Raw genomic sequence first — 20202 nt, forward strand, 5'->3', positions numbered from 1 at the left:
GGAGCTAAGCCCTAAGAGCGGAAGAGGAAGAAACAGTTTTGGTGGCAGGACGCAGTGTGTGAGCCGGTCTGGGTCAAGTGTCAGAAGAGGGTCCTTGGCAACAGGGGACAACAGCAGTTAAGAGAGGCCTTGCTGGCGTTAACTGGGCCAAGGGTGGGTGGTGGACGGCAGAGCCTGGATTCCAGATGGATCCTCCTGGGGCGGCAGGCGGGGTGGAGGGGTGCAGGGCCCGGGACTGCCAGAGTCGCTGAGCTGCGCCATGTGCCAGGGCATGGAGAAGGGCTAAGCGTTGCTACCCCGGACTCTGCCGGGGTCAGTAGGAACTGGGACGGGAGAGGAAGTCAGCCTCGGCTTGGAACTCTTGGGAACTCATCACCGTGGTGCCAGGCGGGCAGCAGCCGTGGGCTAGGAGGGCACCCCGGGCACATGTGTTCCCAAGGAAGGACGGCAGGCGGATTCGGACTTTGGAGGCAAGAAGCCCCAAAGACGGTACGGGACTCGCACCCTGCCCAGCGTGTAACTCAAAATAAAACCAGTTCCAAACCAGAAAATAAGGATAAGGAAGGCCAATAATTTTCTGGCTTTACCCATGATGACTACTTTGATGCTTTTTTGGACATATTATATTTCTTCAACGATTATTTTTATTCTCGTCTTTAGTTGTCCCCCGAAAGGCTAGCTACTGAGCATGTGTTTAGTCTGCTTGGTGGGTCATCCTTGAACAGATCTGAGCTTATAAACCAAAAAGCCAAGGACATTTGGGCTGGAAGGGACCTTGGCGGTACCCCCTCCCCCCACCCGGGCCCAGCGGCTCCTGTCTCAGCCCATCTGGCATGTTCCGCTGGCCCCGTGCCCCGTGGTGTCCGGCATTCCCCGTCCTTTCTGGCTTCCAGCTTCCCGCTCGGCTGAGCTGGAGAATTCGGCTGTTGTCTTGATGATACATTACGTGGTATGTTCAGCAACCCAGCTCATATTTCCTGAGGGCAAACAGTAACCCAAATCAAACACACCAAACTCTTTTTCTCTTTGCTCAGCAAAGCCCTTTCCCCTCCTGAAATTCCCATTCATCACTCTGCTGAAGTTAGCACAATCCACCCAAACGGGTTGGGGGGGCGGTGGTTAGAGCCAGGGCCAGGGAGGGGTGGGAAAGTGGGAAGCACTTGGGAAGAAGTCCCAAGACTAGGATCCAAGAAGTCCCAAGACTAGGATCCCTTCTCCTTCTTTATCTTTTCGTGTCTTTAGTGCACCCCGTGCTAGAAAGGAGGCACATGGAGGCGAGGTTTGGTGGTTATTTTCAGGGTTCTCCGTTGATACTGGGGCTTCTCGGAGTGGTGAGTGGCAATATGTCAGAGGCCTCTCTCCAAGAAGGTCTTGCCTGGAGGGTTGGCAAGGGGCTCCGGGGGCTGGGTTGGCAGTGGAGAGGGCAGGGTGGGAGCTGGGACATAGGGACGCCAGGAGGTGAAGTCATACAACAGGCTCCCGGATTAGCAGAGAGAGGAAAGCAAAGCGTGGTGGGGGCAGCTGCCGCCCAGCTCAGCCTGTCGCCAGTGAATCCAAGGAAATTATATGTTCTCTGGCAGAGGCTGCCATGGTCTTGCTCCATCTCCTTGGCTGGGAGAAGGAACTGCAGTTCCCGCCTGTCCCGGAGAGCCTGGAATTAAAGACAGTTCCTGGGGTTTACCATGAAGAAATGGCAACCCGCTTTCGCAATGCACAGGAGACCAGGGTCCAGCAATTAGCCAGCCCACAGCGTCTGAGTCAAACATGGGGCCTTTATATGCCTCCCAGCCTCCTTCCCCAGTGGGAAAGGAGGGATCCCCACGTCTGCTGGGCACCGGCCAGACCAGGGCCCTGTGCACTTGAGGATGTAGACGAGTTTTTGGATAGCAGACAAGTTAGTCCCATGGTCACGGGTGTGGGCAGCGTGGCTTCATGGCAGGAAGGGGGATGGCTCTGAACACAGCAGCCCCGCCCCTGCCTGGTAGGTGCCCCCTCTGCCCTTCAGCGACTAACCAGCAACCAACTCACTAGATGACGCCGAGCCTCCTTTTCCTGGCTTGCAAAGTGTGGATAGTGCTGTCTGCCCTGCCCCATTGTTGTAAGGGCCAAAACACCATGAAGGTCAAGGTGGGTGCTCCCTGAAACCCATCACCACGGGCCCCGCATCCCTGCATCTCTCGTCCAGAGCACTGCGGTAGCAAGAAATGGGAATTGAGGACAGGCTAGTGGCAGGTGTGGGGGCTCCCCAGGACCCCTCTCAGACCCCCGCCATGGGGGCTGGCAGAAGGGTGCTCCTGGCTTGCAGGAGTCTTCTCCACAGTGTGCTGGGGCGTGAGGAGCTGCCACGTCAGCTCTGTCACCTGGGTCAACTCTTTTGTCACAGGAAAGCCTGTAGCCTACTGTAAAGCATCATTTGACAAAATCCCAGTGCCCGTCATAAATGTAGCCTGTTCTCTGGGATTTGTAATGGGTGAAAAACTCACTGTCACCAGGGTGCCTCAATCAGAACATGCAACTCTTTGATTTCAGGGCTGTGAGTTCGAGCCCCATGTTGGGCATAGAGATTACTTAAAAAAAAAAAAAAAGAAGGTGTCAGTGTAATAGGTCCTAAGGAGCACCCACTCGGGGGACTCAGAGATGCACAAGAGGTGGCTGTTCTTCCAGCTCCTTCGAGTCTGCAGAGGCAAAATCCTTCCACAATGCCGTGGAAGGCAGGTGGGGAGAGGGGCTGTGACAGGAGGTGTGGACTTGGTCCGTTAGAAGTTGTGTTCAGCTTTGAGGAGAAGCTTCTGTTCTTTCACGAAGAAGGAGCCTCGGAGGCAGGCCGACCTGGCCACTGTGCTTAGCTGCACGAAGCCGTTAGCGAGGCCCGTCCTCAGAATCCCTTCGTGGTCACAGGATGGGTGCCCAGTGGAAGCTGCCCCGTGCACATTGCAGGCCACACTGACCAGGAAGAGTGCGAAAGATGCCTTCCAGCTGACAGCACCCCCCCCTTTTTTTTTAAAGATTTTATTTATTCATTTGACAGAGATCACAGGTAGGCAGAGAGGCAGGCAGAGAGAGAGGAGGAAACAGGCTCCCTGCTGAGCAGAGAGCCCAATGCGGGGCTTGATCCCAGGACCCTGAGACCATGACCTGAGCTGAAGGCAGAGGCTTTAACTCACTGAGCCCCCCCAGGCGCCCCTGACAGCCCCCTTTTAAGGAACTTTCCCAGCAGCTCTTTCCACCAACTTGTCCTCTACCCCACTGGCCAGAACTTTGGGCCGCTCCCGCAGAGCCAGTTTCCCACTGGAAAGGAACAGGAGACGGGATTTGCATTCAGTCAGTCAGAAGTCTCTGCCACGACGTGTGAAGTGAGGACTGAGAAAGAAAGATTAATTACGAACGAGAAGGTCTGGGAGTATTTTCTTAAGGACCTGAGATGCTAGCCAGGCCTTGAGAAATGGGTAGGTTTTGGTAAGTGGCTCTGGATGGGAGAAGGAAATGGGCTTCCAGACAGAAAGAGCAGTCAAAGCCAAGAGCCCGGAGCTCAGGAGAGCCAAGGCCGAGAGGTCAGCCAAATGCCTGAAGGACCGGGGGTCGGGGCTCGGCGGGGGGCAGAACTAGAGAGAAGAATGCTGAGCTGGGTCAAGGTGCATTTTTAAGAGGGGTGTAAATGCCAGGCCAGGGACCTTGGACTTTCTTCTGGATGCATCAGGGTGGGTTGGGGTCATTCCTTGTGATGGTGGAAGTAAGAGCTTCCCCCAGAGGTGGGCATCTTGGGCCTCAGGCCTCATGTCCCGGCCCGGGCACCATTGTCCGTCCACACAGGGATCTCCCTGGAAACACCTGATTCCAGATCTAAGTCACACAGCAGCCCTAGCCCAGGCTGAGAGGAGAACTGCACGCTCTGGGAAGTACAGCGTGGAGGTCAGAGACACACGCTGGAGTCAGGGTACCAGGGTTCAAATCCTGCCTCCACCACTGCCCAGCTCTGGGACCTGGAGCAACCTCTCTGTGCCTCAGGTTCCTAACGTGTAAATGCGAATGGTAAAGAGTTCCTACCCCGGAAGACAGTGCCTTGCCCGCAGCTTTGCCTCCTCCCGACCCCTGCCTATCTGACCAGTGACCCGGCCTTCCCTTGTGTCCCCTCCGAGGAGCAGTATGAGGAGCGGTTTCTGCAGGAAGAGACCGTGTCCCAGCACATCAACTCCGTCGAGCTCCTGCAGACACGGCCCCTGGCCCCGCCCCAGGTGGCGAGGCCCCAGCGGCCCCTGCAGAGGCAGGTGCACCTGCGGGGCCGGCCAGCCTCCAAGCCCACCGTCATCCGGGGCATCACCTACTACAAGGCCAAGGTCCCCGAGGAGGAGAATGACATCGAAGAGCAGCGTGAGTTGGGGTCAGCAGGCGGCTGCGGAGGCAGGGCGGAGGGGAGGGAGTCACCATGTGGACCCTCCCGCAGTCTAATGACTGCTGTGGCCTCGCAGAGCCAGCAGGGTCATGGGGGAATTGCCTGCCGAGACGAAAGACCGGAGTTCCTGCTGTTTCCTCACAATTTGCTGCGCTGCCTCTGGCGGGTCACTTGAGGTCTCTGGGCTTTCGAAGATCACGTAGCAAAGCTATAGGGGACTTCAGTGCCCTCCGGTTCTGTTTTAAGGACACTGAGGCTTGTGGGGAGAGGGGTGCTGTGCTCAGGATAGCACCTGCTGTCCCTGCCTCCAGGGCACCCGGGCTTTTCCCCTCTCCAAGTTTGTGCTCACCTAGCTGTTGACGTAATCAGTTCGCCCACTTTAACCTTGTCTGTTCTCTTTTTTAATTACTGATTTGTGGGAATTTTTTTTTTTTTTAAATTCTGGAACAAGGCCATTGTCAGTGGTAAGTGCCGCACACATTTTTGCCCTGCCCGGGGACTGCAGCTTCAGTTCCTTAATGGTGGTTTTGACAAACAGAAGAAACGCAATTTGCTCCTTATTTCATTTGTGGTTAGACCTCTTTGTGTCCTAACAGAGCTTTGCTTCCTCAAATGCCTTCTCTGCTCAAAACCCTGCCCCCTCCTGCATTTCACTCAGAATAAGAGCTAAAGGCCAAACACAGCACCCAAATCCCAGGTGACCCAGTTCCCGTGCCCTCCCCGCCATCATGGGTTACTCTCCCTGCACACCCTCTGCCTTGTCCACACTGGACCCACTGCAGGCATGTTCTGGCCTCAGGGCCTTTGCACTGCTGCTCCTTGCCCCAGAATACTCTTCCCTAGATGGCTGCTTGGCCAGCTCCCTTAGCTCCTTCAGGCCTCTCTCATCTCCATCCTGACCACTTGATTCATTACGGCAAGTCTCCCCCTGCCCCCTGCCAGCTCTCCAGACACGCCTCATCCTACTCGAATTTTCTCCTCAGCACCGTCAAATGTGCTGTCTATCTGTTCTTTAGTGTCTGTGCCACTAGACAGAAGCCCCATAAGGGCAAGATGTTTGTTTTGCTCACGGCTGTTGAGTGTGCGCCATAAGCGTGCTGGACGAATGGACAGGGTGACCGGCTTCCTCTGGGCTCTGTGGCCGTGGGTGCAGGTCCTCCCCACGTCCCCGAGCCTGGGTGAAGCTGAGAGGCAGCCCAGTCGGAGACCCTCCGGGGAACGCAGTGCCCTCCCGTCCCTGCAACGTCTCACCCTCTTCCGGAATCCCAGCCGGGCTCCATCTCTGAACCAGGGTGTCGTGTTGAGGGAAGGAACCCTCTCATTATTTTTTTCTAAAGATCTTGTTTATTTGGGAGAGAGGGGGAGGGAGAATACAAGCGGAAGGAGACGGAGAAGCAGGCTTCTTCCGCGGAGCAGGGAGCCCGACTTGGGGCTCGATCCCGGGCCCCTGGGATCATGACCTGAGCGGAAGGCAGAGACTTAACCGGCTGGGCCCCCAGGCGCCCCAGGAACTGTCTTCTTAATCTTCCAAGTGCCACATGCTCTTGCTCCTCTGACAGGGTTCCTCCCTCTGAGTCACAGATGACCTTGTGTTTGTTTCCCAGAAGATGAGTTTTTCAGTGGTGACAATGGAGTGGATTTGCTGATTGAAGACCAGCTTCTGAGACACAATGACCTGCTGACCAGTGCCACCCGGAGGCCAGTGGTCACCCGTCAGGGCACCACTGGGATGAGTGACACGCAGACCTCAGTCCTGGCCGCGCCCTCAGAGCCCAGCACCCCGGACCCCACCCTGTCTGCCTCAGTGGGACAGTTCTCAGCACCACTGCAGACCTCCTCCGTGTTTCCAGGTCCCACAGCAGAGGCAAGCCTGGAACCTTCCACTCAGGTACCAGCCACCACCGTGGCGCACACAGCCACCCAGCAGCCTCCGGCCTCACCTTCCCCTCCAGCGGCCTCTGGGAACCCATTTACTGAGGCTCCACACATGGCCCTGGTGCCTCCTACCACAGTCCAGACGGACTCGCTGGGGAGAGATGCTACCACGGGGCAGGGCACAGCCCCTGCCGGCCCCACCCTGAGCCCAGAAGAGGAGGATGACATCCGGAATGTCATAGGTGAGTTCCCTCCACCTGGCCACTGTGTCCTGCTCAGCTCTGGTAACGGGCTCAGCCCGGGGGTAGGAGAGAGAGGAGAGAGAGGAGCCAGAAGGCCAGAAGGTCCTTCCTTCTCTGGAAGGAAAAGCAGGTGGACTTACACCTTCAGCCAGTGACTTACACCTTACACCTAGATGTTAATAACATCTAGGGGTGGTGTTGTTGCTGCTGTGGTTTTTAGAGAGAAAGAAAGTGCGTGCACATGCATATGACCGACGGTGGGGAGAGGCAGAAGGAGAGAGAGACTCTCAAGCAGACTCCCTGCTGGGCCCAGAGCCCGACGCGGGGCTCGACCTCACGACCCTGAGATCATGAATTAAGCCAAAACAAGAGTCAGTTTCTTAACTGACTGAGCCACCCGGGTGCCCCAACATCTAGGGTTTATGTATTCCAAACGAGCCAGTGGTGCCGGTGGGAAGCTCCTCTCTGAGGTATACATAAGTCAGTGGAGAGAGGGCCCTACCTCATGGGTCAGTTTTGTAAACATTTGTTGAGCGCCTTTTGTGTCCTAGGCTTTGTGATGGGGGTTGGGTATCTGGCAATGACTCGGTTTTCTGCAGTAGGTTTACCAGGCTGTGAAGGAACAAGGGACTTTTAGTCGTGGAGGTCCCAGAATAAGAGAGAAGAGGGAGCACGGTACCACTAGTACAGTGGGCCCCAGGGCCCGGTCCCCCGAGCAGCAGCCTTGGAGAGTGTGGAGTGCTGTGGCTTCGTGTGATAGATGCTGTGGCGGGAGAGGGAGGGAGAGACCGAGGGAGCACCAGCATGGCCTGGATGCTAAGCAGGCTGGGAGGCTGTTCTAAGGAGGTGTCATCTGAGCTGGGTTTTGAAGGATGAACAGGAGTTTTCTAAACAGAGAAGGGAAACCTTCTGACTGTTAGATCTAAAGGAGCAAAGCACATTCCAGAAGTGTGACAAGTTCAGTCTGTTCCGTGAGCTCCAGAGCCACATGGTGACCCTGAGAACCGTGGTTGGAACACGTGTTGGGGAAAGACAGCGAGAGAAGGACACGGGAGCAGGCTGCAGGGGTCTCTCCCAAAGAGAGCACAGCCAGACATCCGCTGAGGCACCACCGAGACCGACTATTGAATAAGAGTTTCATCAAAGTGCTTGTTGAAAAATGTACGTGCTTTGACAGAAGACATGGTTTGCCTTCTACCTTTTCCTTCTTCCCACTTTCTGCTCCCTTGGCCGCCTTGTCTCCGTTCCCTGCTCAGAACAAGGTGCTGGCTGCTGTCAGACAAGGTTGGGAAAGGAGCACCTGCCAGGAGCAGACACCTGGGTCAGAGCTGGGTCTCAGCCGCTGACAGCTATGTGACCTTGGCCGAATCCCTCCCCTTCAATGGGGCTCCGATGTAATTAGCTATTTGCTAAAGCCTGTTTCCTCCACGAAATCCTGTGGTTTCTTGCAGTGGTTTTATCAGGCGGTGATACAACAAGGGAAATTCCCAGAATAATGGCACCGTGGGAGCAGGGAGATAACCACTAGCAGCAGACCCCAGGGCAAGAGCTCATGAACCTCTAGAAGAAGCCCGTGCTTGGGCCACAGAGGGGTGGGAGCAGGAGGGGGTGGTCTTTTTCATTTTCTTTCCCTCGCATGGTGGAAGCAAGCTGACAGTGGCAGAGAAGGCAGTCGCTCTGCATGGTTGGTGAATTCTGAAGCTGTAAGTCCTGCTTGATTTCCGCAGACTGCCCTGGGGCCTGAGCCCGAGGTTTCCACTTCCCCCCTGGCTCTGGGTAGCCTGACCACGCTCCTGGGGCTATAGGCCCTGAGCCCCACATCATACCCCCACTCTGCCACCGCTTCACCCGTGAGTGGGAGGATCAGTTCCCCCCAAAACGTTGCTGCGACCCTCCACGGCTGGCTCGGATAGGGACAGTGAAGACAGGTCGGCCTGCACACCTTTGTGCCCCCAGCGATGTTGTCCCTCAGCCTCAGAGCCGCCTCCCCAGGTGACTTCCTCGCCAGTGGAGTGGAGCCTCCCCTCCCTGCTGTGCCTGCCTCTCCGGGGGCCGCCGGCAGTGTAGCTTCCAACGGGCACCTTTGTGGGCCCCTCAGGAACCCCCCTCCTCTAGGAGCCTGAGATGCTGATGCAGGAAGGAGACACCGGCATCCTCGTGGCCATTCGCCTGGTGGGAGCCGGAACGGGGAGAACGCCTCCTCTTGCTGCTCCGGACTCTGCTTAACCAGAACGACAGCGGCGCGTGGAGGGTGTGAGGTTCTGCTTCCAGACTGGCCTGTAGGCTTTTGTCTCGCTCGGGTCCACCACCGAGAAAACACAGGGATAAGAACGTGCACGTGGGGTTTTCTTCAAACACATACAGGTGAAGGACGGGGTGGCTCGGAGAAGGGACAGGGCTGTGTGGACTCCTGACTGGCTTGTTTTGGGGAATCATCTTTTTTTAAAGATTTATTTGGTTGAGAGCAAGAAAGCACATGTGTGCTCATGTGCATGCCTGAGCACGAGCAGGAGGGGCAGAGGGAGAGGGAGAGAATCTCAAGCAGACTCCACCCCCCCGACCCCGCCCCACTGAGCAGGGAGCCCGACGCAGGGCTCCATCTCACGGCCCTGAGATCATGACCCACGAGATCACAGGCTAAGCTGAAACCAGGAGTCGGACGCTCAAACCAACAGCACCACCCAGGCGCCCCTTGGGGAATCATTTTTAATTGCTTATCGCTGTCAGGTGCCTCCCTGAAGCTGCTGTGAGTGTGGGTGGGATTTCCCTTCTGGATCCTTCTCTGCAGACCCCTGATTATCTGTGCCGGGTGAGTAAGACCAGGTTGCGCTGCGTGTCCTGGTTGCAGGTAAATGAAAACCATTTGGCTGAAACCGACACAGGCCACGGGTCTGCTGCCCCTGAAGGTTGTTTGCTGCGTAATGAGTCTGGCCATTTTGATTTTGAGCTGTTTGAGGTGTGGTCTTAAACAGGGCTGCATTTAAGAGGAACATCCTATCCCATGCTTTCCAAATCTGATTTTGTGATGTCCTAAAATGCCTAACCATGATCCCTAGGGGAATTATAAACCTTTCAGAAAAACTCCAAAAACAAGTAAATTAGAATTAACTTTTGGTTATGGAAACAAGCATTTGGCTGAAGTGTAGTCACTGTGGGACCGGCAAGGGAAAAATACTGTCAGTGATGGCAGCTGGCTCTCCAAGGGAGGGGTCGGCCACCGTCCTGGGGCCTGGGGAGGGGTCGGCCACCGTCCTGGGGCCTGGGGAGGGGTCGGCCACCGTCCTGGGGCCTGGGGAGGGCTGCTCAGTTGAGAAAGGCTGTGCCACGTGGGCCAGGCTCCACAGAGCCCCAGACTTGAATGGCTGCAGCTCCTGATGCGAGTTTTTCCACGGAGCTGGTTTGGGGTGGGGAGGGAGAGGGGAGGAGCAGACAAGAGGACTGTCAGGATGACGACAGCGCCAGCGAGAGCCTGTCCCTGTTGAATCCAGGAAACTTGATCTGGGAAGACGAGGCTCCCAGACTAGCCTGAGACCTTAACAGTCCCTGAGGTTCGCTGGCCCTCCAGCTGTGGGCAGGGAGGGGACTGGAGAGGGGGAAGGTGGCCAGGCCTGCCTGCCACGCGTCAGGGGGACTGGCCTGGGCTGCCCGAGAAAGGTGGTGCTGGCAGGGCAAGAAGGCAGGACCCATGAGGTCCCGGCCTCTGCAGCGGCCAGACCAGATGCTGACAAGACCGGTCCCTGCCCCAGACTCCACGGGCTCCCTGCTCCGGCCGCTCAGTCCAGCCCCCTAACCAGCCCCCTAGCCAGCCCCCTGCAGCCACAGGGATCTTCAGTCATAACAGGGGCTCTGGCCATGGAAATGAGAATGGAAAGTAGGACCTTGTGTGGAAGTGGGTGAGGAATAAAGTCTTCCCCTCTGCCACGAAAAGGTTCCTCCAGCACCACTCTTCGCCACCCTGACGGGGTGAGAGGGCTCACTTGCCGAGAGGACCGCTGGTGGAGGGTGGCAGGTGACCAACGTGGCACGAGGGAAGCCTGGCAGACAGGATGCTCTTGGTCCAGCCGAGGCCATGGGCTCTGACGGTGAACCCCCATCTCCTGGTGTGGTCGCCAGCTTGTGCGTCCCTAGGGGAGAGGACGCCCGCATAGGCAGAGCACGTGGGGGGCCGTGAAGGGAGCCCTGAGCAGGGGCACATACTGGGGGGCAGGGACAGGGCTCTGGGATAGGGAGCCAGGGGCCTGATGGAGGGGAGCGCGGCCTTAACGCTGGAAGTGGTAGAGAGAGTCGGAAGCCCAGCTGCCCTCAGTCAGAGCTGCGGGGGGAGGTTCTCGGGCAGGCCGGTGGAAGGTGACCCCCCCAGGTGACAGCGCCTCAGAGAGAGGCAGGGCAGCGACCCCCTCGCTTGTGTTTCAGACATGAGAACATCCCTCCGGCTGTGGGGAAGGGCTGCATCGGGTGTTTGGGGTCCGAGGGACTCTCTCCTGGAAAGAGACGCTGACCTGGCCGTTTGAAGGACTGGCTGGGCTGCGAAGGGCGGTGGTGCCACAGTGAGGAGGAGCAGGGCCGTGGGAGCAGCGAGCCAGCGGGCTGGGGCCTGGGGGGAGGGGGGGTCCTGGCTCCGATGAGCATGTGGGGGCCGCGCCAGTGAAGGTCGTCAGTCGAAAGCTTCTCCCTTCCTTCTGGGGTGACTCACTCTTTCTCGCTCTTTCCTTAGGTTTTTTTTTTTTTTTTTTTTCCCCTTGGCTATTTCATGCCATTCTAGTGAAGAAATATTAAAAATTCCCAGAATTAGCCTGAGTTTTATCATTCATCTTTATACCATGATTGTCGGGTTTTTTAACTGCAAATATAAGGTCACTTGACTCCGGTGTGGCGGTCATCGAAATGACCCGATGCCTGCGTCATAGCTCCTTCGTACATATGCATTTTGTTCTTGGCGGAGCAGGGGAGACGCTGCCCAAAGCCAGCTCAGCTGTTCTGTTTCCCTCGCTGGTGTGTGCCGTGTTGGCAGCACTGCCTCTCTCCGGCCACTGAGTAGGGAAAGGCGGACAAGGAAAAGACTGTGAGTCACCCAGTCTTTCCGTCTTATCATTTTTAGCCCAAGTTGTTGGCGAATACAAGGAAGTAACATAAGTAAGAAATAATACGGAGCTCTTTACTTGGTTTTTCATGTTTCTTAAAGCACCGCCGTCTTCTTCATTCAAAGCCAGCTCTGGCCCGATGGAAGGTGTAACCTCGGGGGCCGTTAGGCCCCCCTTACTCAGTTGTGGGGGGAGCGCGCTCCCCTGAGTCTGGCTGAACACCCACATGCACTGGGTCTGCCCGTGCTCATCATGGGTAGCAAACATTGCGTGCAGACGGGTGGCAGGAAGGCACACAGAGTCAGGGGGCCCGCTCCCAGGCACACACACACTCTCCACTGTCCTGTTAGACTTTGCTTCTAGAACAGGAGGTCACAGGTAAAATGACGAAGAACGTCAGGATGGGGACAGCAGGGCGTTACCTTAGGGTGCCTCTCTCTGAGCACGGCACAGGTGACATGGCAGGAGGGCCCCTGGGAAGACCATCAGCGGGGGACCAGCCAGGGAGGTCAGGCTGGCAGCCCGAGGGCTGCGCTCGTCCCGAGGCTGCTTTTAGTCCGGAGCTCTCCATCAGGTCAGCGGCTCTCCCCCCGCACCGCAGCCTCTGCGTCTGCCACTGGCCCGCACTCTCCACTGCACCCCTTCAGTCCCTGCCTGGCCTTCCAAGCCAGCTGAGTTCGAGAACTCTGAAGCAGGGGATGGCAAGAGCCAGCGTGGACAGGATCAGGGTGCCCGGGCTCCCCACCGTGGCCGGCGATGGCTGTTAAGGGTTTACGCAGAACACAGCTCATGACTGTGGGGCAGGAGGGGCAGAGAAGATCCAGAGGGGACAGCGGGGTAGCCAGAATGAACCCGGAAAGACACGGTGAGGTCCTAACTGAGCCACGGAGGTGAAAAGGAAGGGCAGGGAGAGGGAGGAGACGGCGACCTGTGGGTGTGGGGGCAGGAGGTGGCCGCAGAGAGGCCCCGGGCTCCTGGGGTGGCTCCTGGCTGGTGCGCTGGGCCGGGCTCTAGGACAGCAGCAGGCTGTCCACTGGGGCACACAGATTCTGCTTTTCATCCAGTAAGTCTGAGGAACCGGGAGGACACACAGGAGAAACGTGTGGGGGACTGTTGAGGTGCTCAGGGAGGGTTGAGTCTGCCCAGGGGATGCAGGACGAGCGAGAGGAGGCTCCAGGGCCAGCTGTGAGGATGACGGGGAAAGGCGGCGGAGGGAAGGCAGCTGGGGAAGCAGGACGCGGCGTGGGGAGGGGGTCAGGAGAGAGCAGCAGGAAAGCCGGGCCGGCAGGGAGGCGCCTGGCCCCTGCAGTGGGCGGATGGTCGTCAGGGTGCTGGGGGTAATGGGATGATGCCCCAATGCCCCCGTGGCCAGGCCTCCCCGGGAAAGGCCACAGCTGAGAGCCCAGCTGGCAGGGGAACCTCTCCGGCAGATTTCCCTTTTAAGATGGTGAGGTGTGGGCAGGTTTAAATGCTGAGGGGAAGAGCGCCTTCTTTTCAGACCCTGGGACCCTGTGTTGTGAGCCCCCGGCTCCCAGGACTACCAGCGATGAGAGGGGCCGATGCCTAGAGAACGCTTTGTACTTGGTCATTGTCTCCGAGTCTGGGGACACTTCCAGGGTGAGTCACAGATAGCGCTGTCCTCTCTGTGGCTCCTGTCAACCGCCCCCCACCTTCTCTCCTCGTCCCTGAGGAGCATTATCACACAGTGTCTTCTCTTCACAGCTGACAGTTCCTTCCAAGGGCAGGTGCATCTGAACGGCTCTGACCCTCGTACCGTGGTGATGGGTCCGGGCCTCATGGCTTACTGAGCTTGAACCTATGTACAAGGGCTCTGAAACCACATGTGTCTGCCTGCGTGTGGGTCAGCACCGCTCTGTCTCTGGGCCTGTAGAGATGTGCCCCCAGGTCTTGGGTACCCACCAGCTGGGACTCCCCACAACCCGAGAAATAAGGACGCCCGACTCCAGAGCTCACTGACTCCATCTGTCCCAGTGTCCTCGGCCGCCTGTAACCAATTACCACACACTTAGTGGCTTAAACAACAGGAATGGATTCTCTGACGGGTCTAGAGGCGAGAAGTCTGAAATAAGTCTTAGAGGGGCTAAAATCAAGGTGTCAAAGTAAAGTAAACACCCTAAGGATCCGTACCCGTGGGGCACATCCCTTGAAGGAGACCCGGGTGATGACGAACTGGGGATTGGTCAATTCCCAATCCCAAGGTGTCTCCAGATTGCCCACTTTAATCACATCAGGGCCAATGGTAGCAGGGCCAAGACCCAGGCCAGGCCTCTGGCTCCAAACCCGGGACAGATTCTGGAGCCCCCCAAGCAGGACCCTGCTACTACAGAGCCTCAGGGCTGAGACAGGACTGTGTAGGAGTTTAGGGGGCTTCCCAGGGCACCCCAGTACTTCAAAACTCAGATGAGTCCTGGCTTGCAGGAGCTCATCTGCGGCTTCTGAATCTGGTCCGGGAGGTGGCATGGTCATGGCAGCCCCCGATGGAAACCCCTCGCCTCCCATCTGCAGGGCTCTGGGGCATGGGTGAGGGAGACAGGGAGTCCGTGCCCTTGCTGGGCTGTGCCAGGGGCAGGGGGCACGTGGAAATGCTCCTCCCTGGGGATGGCACACTAGCGCTTACCTCCAGGCACAGGAAGCATGGCCCCTGCTCAGCACCAGGGAAGGAGGGATTTTCCAGCAGACCGTTGCTGCCTGGGCCAGCTAGAGCTTTCTCTTTTATTGTCTTGAACAGATGAGCTCATTTGTGGGGGAATGAGGCTTTGGCTACTCAGCTCTGTTGTCTTGCGGAGACTGGATCCCTCCCTCCCCAGTCGGTCAGATCAGGACCTAATGAACCCCACACAGAGCTGCCCGAACCTGCCAACTGCACCCCACTGCAGGGGCTGCCTGGGAAACAGTGTACACCCCACCTCCAGCCGCCTGCTGCCCCAGGCCCGGCGCCAAGGGCACGGTGCCTGCCCTGTCCTGCCAGCTTGCGCTCCTTCCTCAGACCACAGATGGGACAGTAGGGTGGATGGAACAGACTGGAACAGTTGAGAAGTGAGGGTGGCCTGGAATTGAGAGAGCCCTGAATCCGAACTGGAGGCCTTTGTGCTTTGTCCATGTGAACATCAGGGACCAGTTACTCTGGCCACTGTCACCCATCTGGCTGCCAGAGCTTGGCCCCCTGCTCCTCCCTGTCCCCAGAAGGGGACCCTGGCACCTTGCCCACAGTAGTGACAGGAGCACAGGCTTGAGGTCAGCTCTCTAGGACCCAGCAGGTGGCAGCTCAGCGGCTGGTGGAGCTCCGTGTTCCTGGGTCACGTGTGGCCCAGGCCCTCAGCTCTGCTCACGCTTCCGGGGCTGGCATGCATTCCTCCGGATGCTGTTTCCCCAGGATGGAGGACAAAGAGGAAAGTCCCAGCCCAGCTCCCTCTGTGCTTGGGTGGGGGTGGCCATGGGGGCGGGGCGGGAACAGAGCATCCTTGAGCAGGTAGAGGACATCCTGGAAGAGGCTCATTCACAGCACTAGGGGAACAGATGGAACACAAAGACTGGTTTTTCAGAGGAGGGTGTGGTGTCAGGAAAGAACATTGGAGCTTAGATCCTGGAGGGATGAGTCTGTAGGATTGAGAAGTCAGAGGATGGTGGCAGCAGGTGGCTTTGTGGGAGTGGCGTGTAGGACTGATGGTGGGGCCGTGGCAAGTGGATGATGCTGAGGTGTCCAGACTTGGGTTAGAAGCCCCCCAGGGGCCACTGACCCCAGCGGGGTGGGGGGAGGCAGGGCACAGGTTTTGGGACTTCAGGCCTTCCTTCATCCAAACCCTGTCTCCCCCTCTCTGTCAGGAAGGTGCAAAGACACCCTGTCCACAATCACGGGGCCAACTACCCAGAACACGTATGGGCGGAACGAGGGGGCCTGGATGAAGGACCCCCTGGCCAAGGACGAGCGAATCTACGTCACCAACTATTACTACGGCAACACCCTGGTAGAGTTCCGGAACCTGGAGAACTTCAAACAAGGTAGGCGCCGTCGGGCCCCCTTCGGGGTTTCCTCCCGTCCCTGCGGCCCCTGTCCTCATCACAGCCAGATCGCTCTGGGAGGTGCCTGCGGTCCAGAAGCGGGACGCCGTCTTCCGATGGTGAAAGGACCATCCTGGTGGCGGAGGTCCCCCTTCCATGCCCCACATTATCTGCGTTTGGCTCCTGGGGTCCAGGGCCGGGGGTGGGGGCGTAGCCTAGTGAGATAGCCCCCTTCCTACAGCGGGGCCCCAGGGGGTGAGTGCCTGGGCCTGGAAGTGGGAACAGTTCCTCCGGGTGCAGGTGAGCGTAGGGAGGCTCAGCAGTGTGAAGCTGCTTGCTGCACAAAACTGGGCGCGCTGAGACAGCCCTAGGGCTGCGCTCCCTGGGCCACCGGCTGCCCCACCCCCTGCGGCTGCCCCGCCCCCACCCTGAAGCCCCACCCTCGCACGCAGGCCGCTGGAGCAATTCCTACAAGCTCCCGTACAGCTGGATCGGCACCGGCCACGTAGTGTACAACGGGGCCTTCTACTACAACCGCGCCTTCACCCGCAACATCATCAAGTACGACCTGAAGCAGCGCTTCGTGGCCGCCTGGGCCATGCTCCACGACGTGGCCTACGAGGAGGCCACCCCCTGGCGGTGGCAGGGCCACTCAGACGTGGACTTCGCTGTGGACGAGAACGGCCTGTGGCTCATCTACCCGGCCCTGGACGACGAGGGCTTCAGCCAGGAGGTGATCGTGCTGAGCAAGCTCAACGCCGTGGACCTGAGCACACAGAAGGAGACCACGTGGCGCACGGGGCTGCGGCGCAACTTCTACGGCAACTGCTTCGTCATCTGTGGGGTGCTTTACGCCGTGGACAGCTACAACCAGCGCAACGCCAACATCTCCTACGCCTTCGACACCCACACCAACACGCAGATCGTCCCGCGGCTGCTGTTCGAGAACGAGTACTCCTACACCACCCAGATAGACTACAACCCCAAGGACCGCCTGCTCTACGCCTGGGACAATGGCCACCAGGTCACCTACCACGTCATCTTTGCCTACTGACACCCTGGCCCCGCGTGCAGAAGTGCAGAGGGGCTCCCGGCACCTTGTGTGCGTGCGTGAGTGTGTGTGTGGATGCGTATGTGTTGTTTAAAAAATATATATTATTTTGTATAATATTACAACTGTAAAAGGACAGTTTGGGTCTATTTTTTTTAAGTGGATTGTAGATCAATCCATACACGTATGTGCTGGTCTCATCCTCCACGGTTTATATTTTTGTGCAAATGGACTTCTCCTTTTGACCAGTAACCACCTTCCTTCAAGTCCTCAGCCTCTCCCGCTCCCAGATCTTAGCAGTGGAAAAGAGTTCTCCATCTGGGGCTTGCAGGCACCAGGAGCAGGAGTGAAGGAGGCAAGAATGAAGTGTTAAGGGGCGGGAAAATTTTTATGTTTTGGAGAAGTTTTAAAAACCCAGAAAAATGCTTTTTTTTTTAATAAAGAAAAAATGTTAAACCACCCCTGAGTGTGTTTTTGTTCAGCATGGTTGTGTGGGGCAGGGCTGATCCTGCTCCCCAACCCCCCAGGAGTCTCAGTCTACATGGAGCCCAATCCCCTGCTGTGGGGGGGAGGTCCTGCACCCCGCTGACCCTGTGTGTGCTTCCGCGCATTTCTCTTCCACCTGCACACCAGCTTCCTTTCTCTGCTCTTTTCCTGGTCATTTTGCCCAAGAGGTGGGAAGCTGTTCATTCCTTAGCCCTTGCATGCGGGATGGTAAACACTCTTGAAAGGAGGCTCAGGGCACCGGGGTGGCTCAGTCTGCGAAGCGTCTGCCTTTGGCTCAGGTCATGGTCTCCTGGTCCTTGGGATGGAGCCCCACTTCAGGCTCCCTGCTCAGAGGGGAGTCTGCTTCTCCATCTGCCCCTACCCCTCCTCCCTACTCATGCTCTCTCTCACACTTTCTCTCCAATAAATATCTTTAAAAACAAGACAAAACAAAACAAAACAGGAGGCTGAGTGAGGGTAACGGGCACTGCTGAAGAAGTTCAGGGTCAGTCTGTCTCCCTCATCCTTGTCATGAACATTCCCCAGGCTTCCCTGCCCACCTTCCACTCCAGCAGAGGGACCTGGCTCTGAAACCAGCACCGGAGGGAGGTTGTGGTGGAGTGAGGCCTTCACCCCTCCCCAAGCATGGCTGAGCCCATGGGCCTCCCCTTTCCTACAGAGGACATGGACCAGGAGACAGAAAATCGGGAAAAGCCTGAACAGGTGACTCCTGAGTGTTTGGGAGGAGGGCCGACTCCCAGGATGAAGTTGGAAGGCCAGTGCATCAGCATGTCACCACTGCGCTGTCCCCACCAACCACCCCCCATTGTTTAAGGAGCAGCTGCCGGGTGATTCCTTCTGCACAGACTTCAGACGCCCCCTCCACACACGCACACACGCGCACGCACACATACACACGTGCTCCCGTGTCCGTCCCTGTGCGGCTTACAACCTCCCTGCAAGGCGAGGACGTCCCACCCCCTCCCAGCTCTCCACGTCCATCACTTAGGTCTCAGATAACAAATACCCAAACGACCTCACCCCATCCGGGGCTGTTGGGTCACATTTTCCACAGGAAGTGCAAGTGCCCGTCAGGTTTGGGGGAAGCGGGAGGGTTGGAGGGAGAGAGGTGTGTGTCCGGGGCTCAGAAAGACGGCAAAGACGGCAGGCGGTGCCCGTGTCCTGAGGCCCCGCTCGGCCAGCGGAGGGAACGGGTTGGAAACTGTGGCCAAGACTCAAGTCCACCAGGTAGAGCCACTGTGAGGGCAGGGGGCGAGCCCCGAGGGAGTCGCTGGTGGGAACGTGGGTCTCCGGGAAATGTTCACGGACCTCCGTCTGCCTGAGGAATGTGAGTACAGCTGCCAGCCTCGCGGACCCCGACTTTCCCGCCACCGGCTCCTGGTGACCTCGTGGCCGGGGGCCCCGGAGGCCAGCTCCAGCGGTCTGCCCGCTGCCGCCTGTGCCAGGGCCTCCCAGACTGCTTCCTCTGGAGGTCTCCGGGCTAACCCGAGAGCCGGCTGCCCCGCGGCGTCCAGAAAGGCCTCCGACTTCCGGCTTCCGGTTCAGGGCGGCCATGGCGGACCGGCCTCGAGCAAGTCGCCAGTGGCAGCCGGAAGTGCGGCAGCCGCGCCCAGGGCCCCGCTGTGAGGCGAGGGGACCCGTTCTGAGAGGTCCGGGCGCAGCTTGCAGGGACGCCGGGACACGGGCCGGCGTCCCCAGAAAGCCAGGATCCTGCCTGAGAAGCCTCAAGGTGGGGGCGGCAGAGGCGGGCCCGGCCGCGGTTCCACCAGAGCCCAGGAGCAGCCGCCCCGACGGCCCGTGTCTGGCGAAGCCCGGGGAGCAGCCGCCCCGACAGGGGGGTCGGGAGCCGGGGCCCAGGATGCGGGCGCTCAGCCGTCGGAGGGGCAGCTCCTCACCCGGTCGGTGACTCGGGGGTCGGGCTCCCACCTGGAAACCGGCCTGGCCGCGCACCTGGGCGTCCGTTCTCGCGCTCTAGGCTTCCCAGAGCCCTCCACGGGCCGCTCGGCAGGGCGCCGTCTCCCGCCCGCCCTCCCGCGAGGGCCCGCCAGCGGCCGCTCCTGTGAGCGAGCGAACTGCCCACCCCGGGCAGGTGAGGAGCCGCCCCGCGTGGCTCCCTTGGGCTGGAAGGAGGAAGCGGAGGAAGAGGTGGCCGCGCGGGCCGGAGCGGTGACCGCAGGCCTGAAGCCGGGTGGTGGGAAGCGGCTTCCCCGAGCACAGGCGGGCCGTCCCAGGAATCCCACGGTGAGTTCCTCAGATGGCTGCAGAGGCGCCGTGCGGCCCGGTAAGTTCGGGCCTTCCCGGGTCTTCCCCTTTCCGGTAAACGCAGGGATCTCAGCGCTTTCAGGCTTGTCTTAGTCTCTCCTGATCTCTGCCGACCTCCCCCGACCTCGGGCATTGGAAGATCTCCCGGGTAAGTGCCCCAGGGATGGGAAGATAGACTTCCAGCCCGGGGCTCAGGGACGCCAACCTCTATGAGGGTTTTTTGTTTTGTTTTTGTTTAGATTTTTCTATTTATTCATTTCAGAGATGGGGAAAGCCAGTGAGCGCACAAGTAGGGGGAGGGGCAGAGGGAGAGGGAAAAGCTGGCTCCCCGCTGAACAGAGCTGGATGTGGGACTCCATCCCACTCTGAGATCACGACCTGAACAAAGGCAGGCACTTAACCGACTGAGCCTCCTCGGTGCCTGAGAATCCTCGCCTAACTTTTGACTGCCCCCAAAACTTAGCTGTTATTAACCTGCCTTTGACCAGAAACCTTACTGATGACACGGTTAATTAAAACATACTTGGTATGCTGTATGTGTTATAGCCTATATTCTTACCATAAAGTATGCTAGAGAACAGGATATGGTGAGAAAATTGTAAGGAAAATACGTTAATGGCCCTGTATCTATTGAAAAACAATACACACGAAGTGCACCTGCTCAGTTCAGACCTGTGTTGTCAAGCGTCAGGTATACTTTTTTTTTCTCCTTCTATAGTAGTTCCCAACAGCTTAATTTTCAGAAGTAGAGAAAAGAAATGACTAACCTCCTTC

The 20202-nt window shown here is 58.2% G+C and overlaps 1 protein-coding gene across 3 annotated transcripts in view; it reads left to right on the forward strand.

The window, feature by feature from the left end:
• The window catches only part of OLFML2B (olfactomedin like 2B), a 34376-nt gene extending 17261 nt beyond the window's left edge, over positions 1-17115 (forward strand). The window contains exons 5-8 of one of the 3 annotated variants that reach the window (XM_032319128.1): positions 4137-4368; positions 5995-6507; positions 15432-15608; positions 16061-17115. In XM_032319128.1, coding sequence (XP_032175019.1) covers positions 4137-4368; positions 5995-6507; positions 15432-15608; positions 16061-16662 — 1524 coding nt within the window. In that variant the 3' untranslated portion in view covers positions 16663-17115. The remainder of the gene's footprint in view (positions 1-4136; positions 4369-5994; positions 6508-15431; positions 15609-16060) is intronic. The other 2 variants (XM_032319129.1, XM_032319130.1) reach the window with 2 other exon arrangements.
• Positions 17116-20202: the final 3087 nt, after the last annotated feature.

The sequence above is a fragment of the Mustela erminea genome, chromosome 17 (genome assembly GCF_009829155.1).
Source record: "Mustela erminea isolate mMusErm1 chromosome 17, mMusErm1.Pri, whole genome shotgun sequence".
Lineage (NCBI taxonomy): Eukaryota > Metazoa > Chordata > Mammalia > Carnivora > Mustelidae > Mustela > Mustela erminea.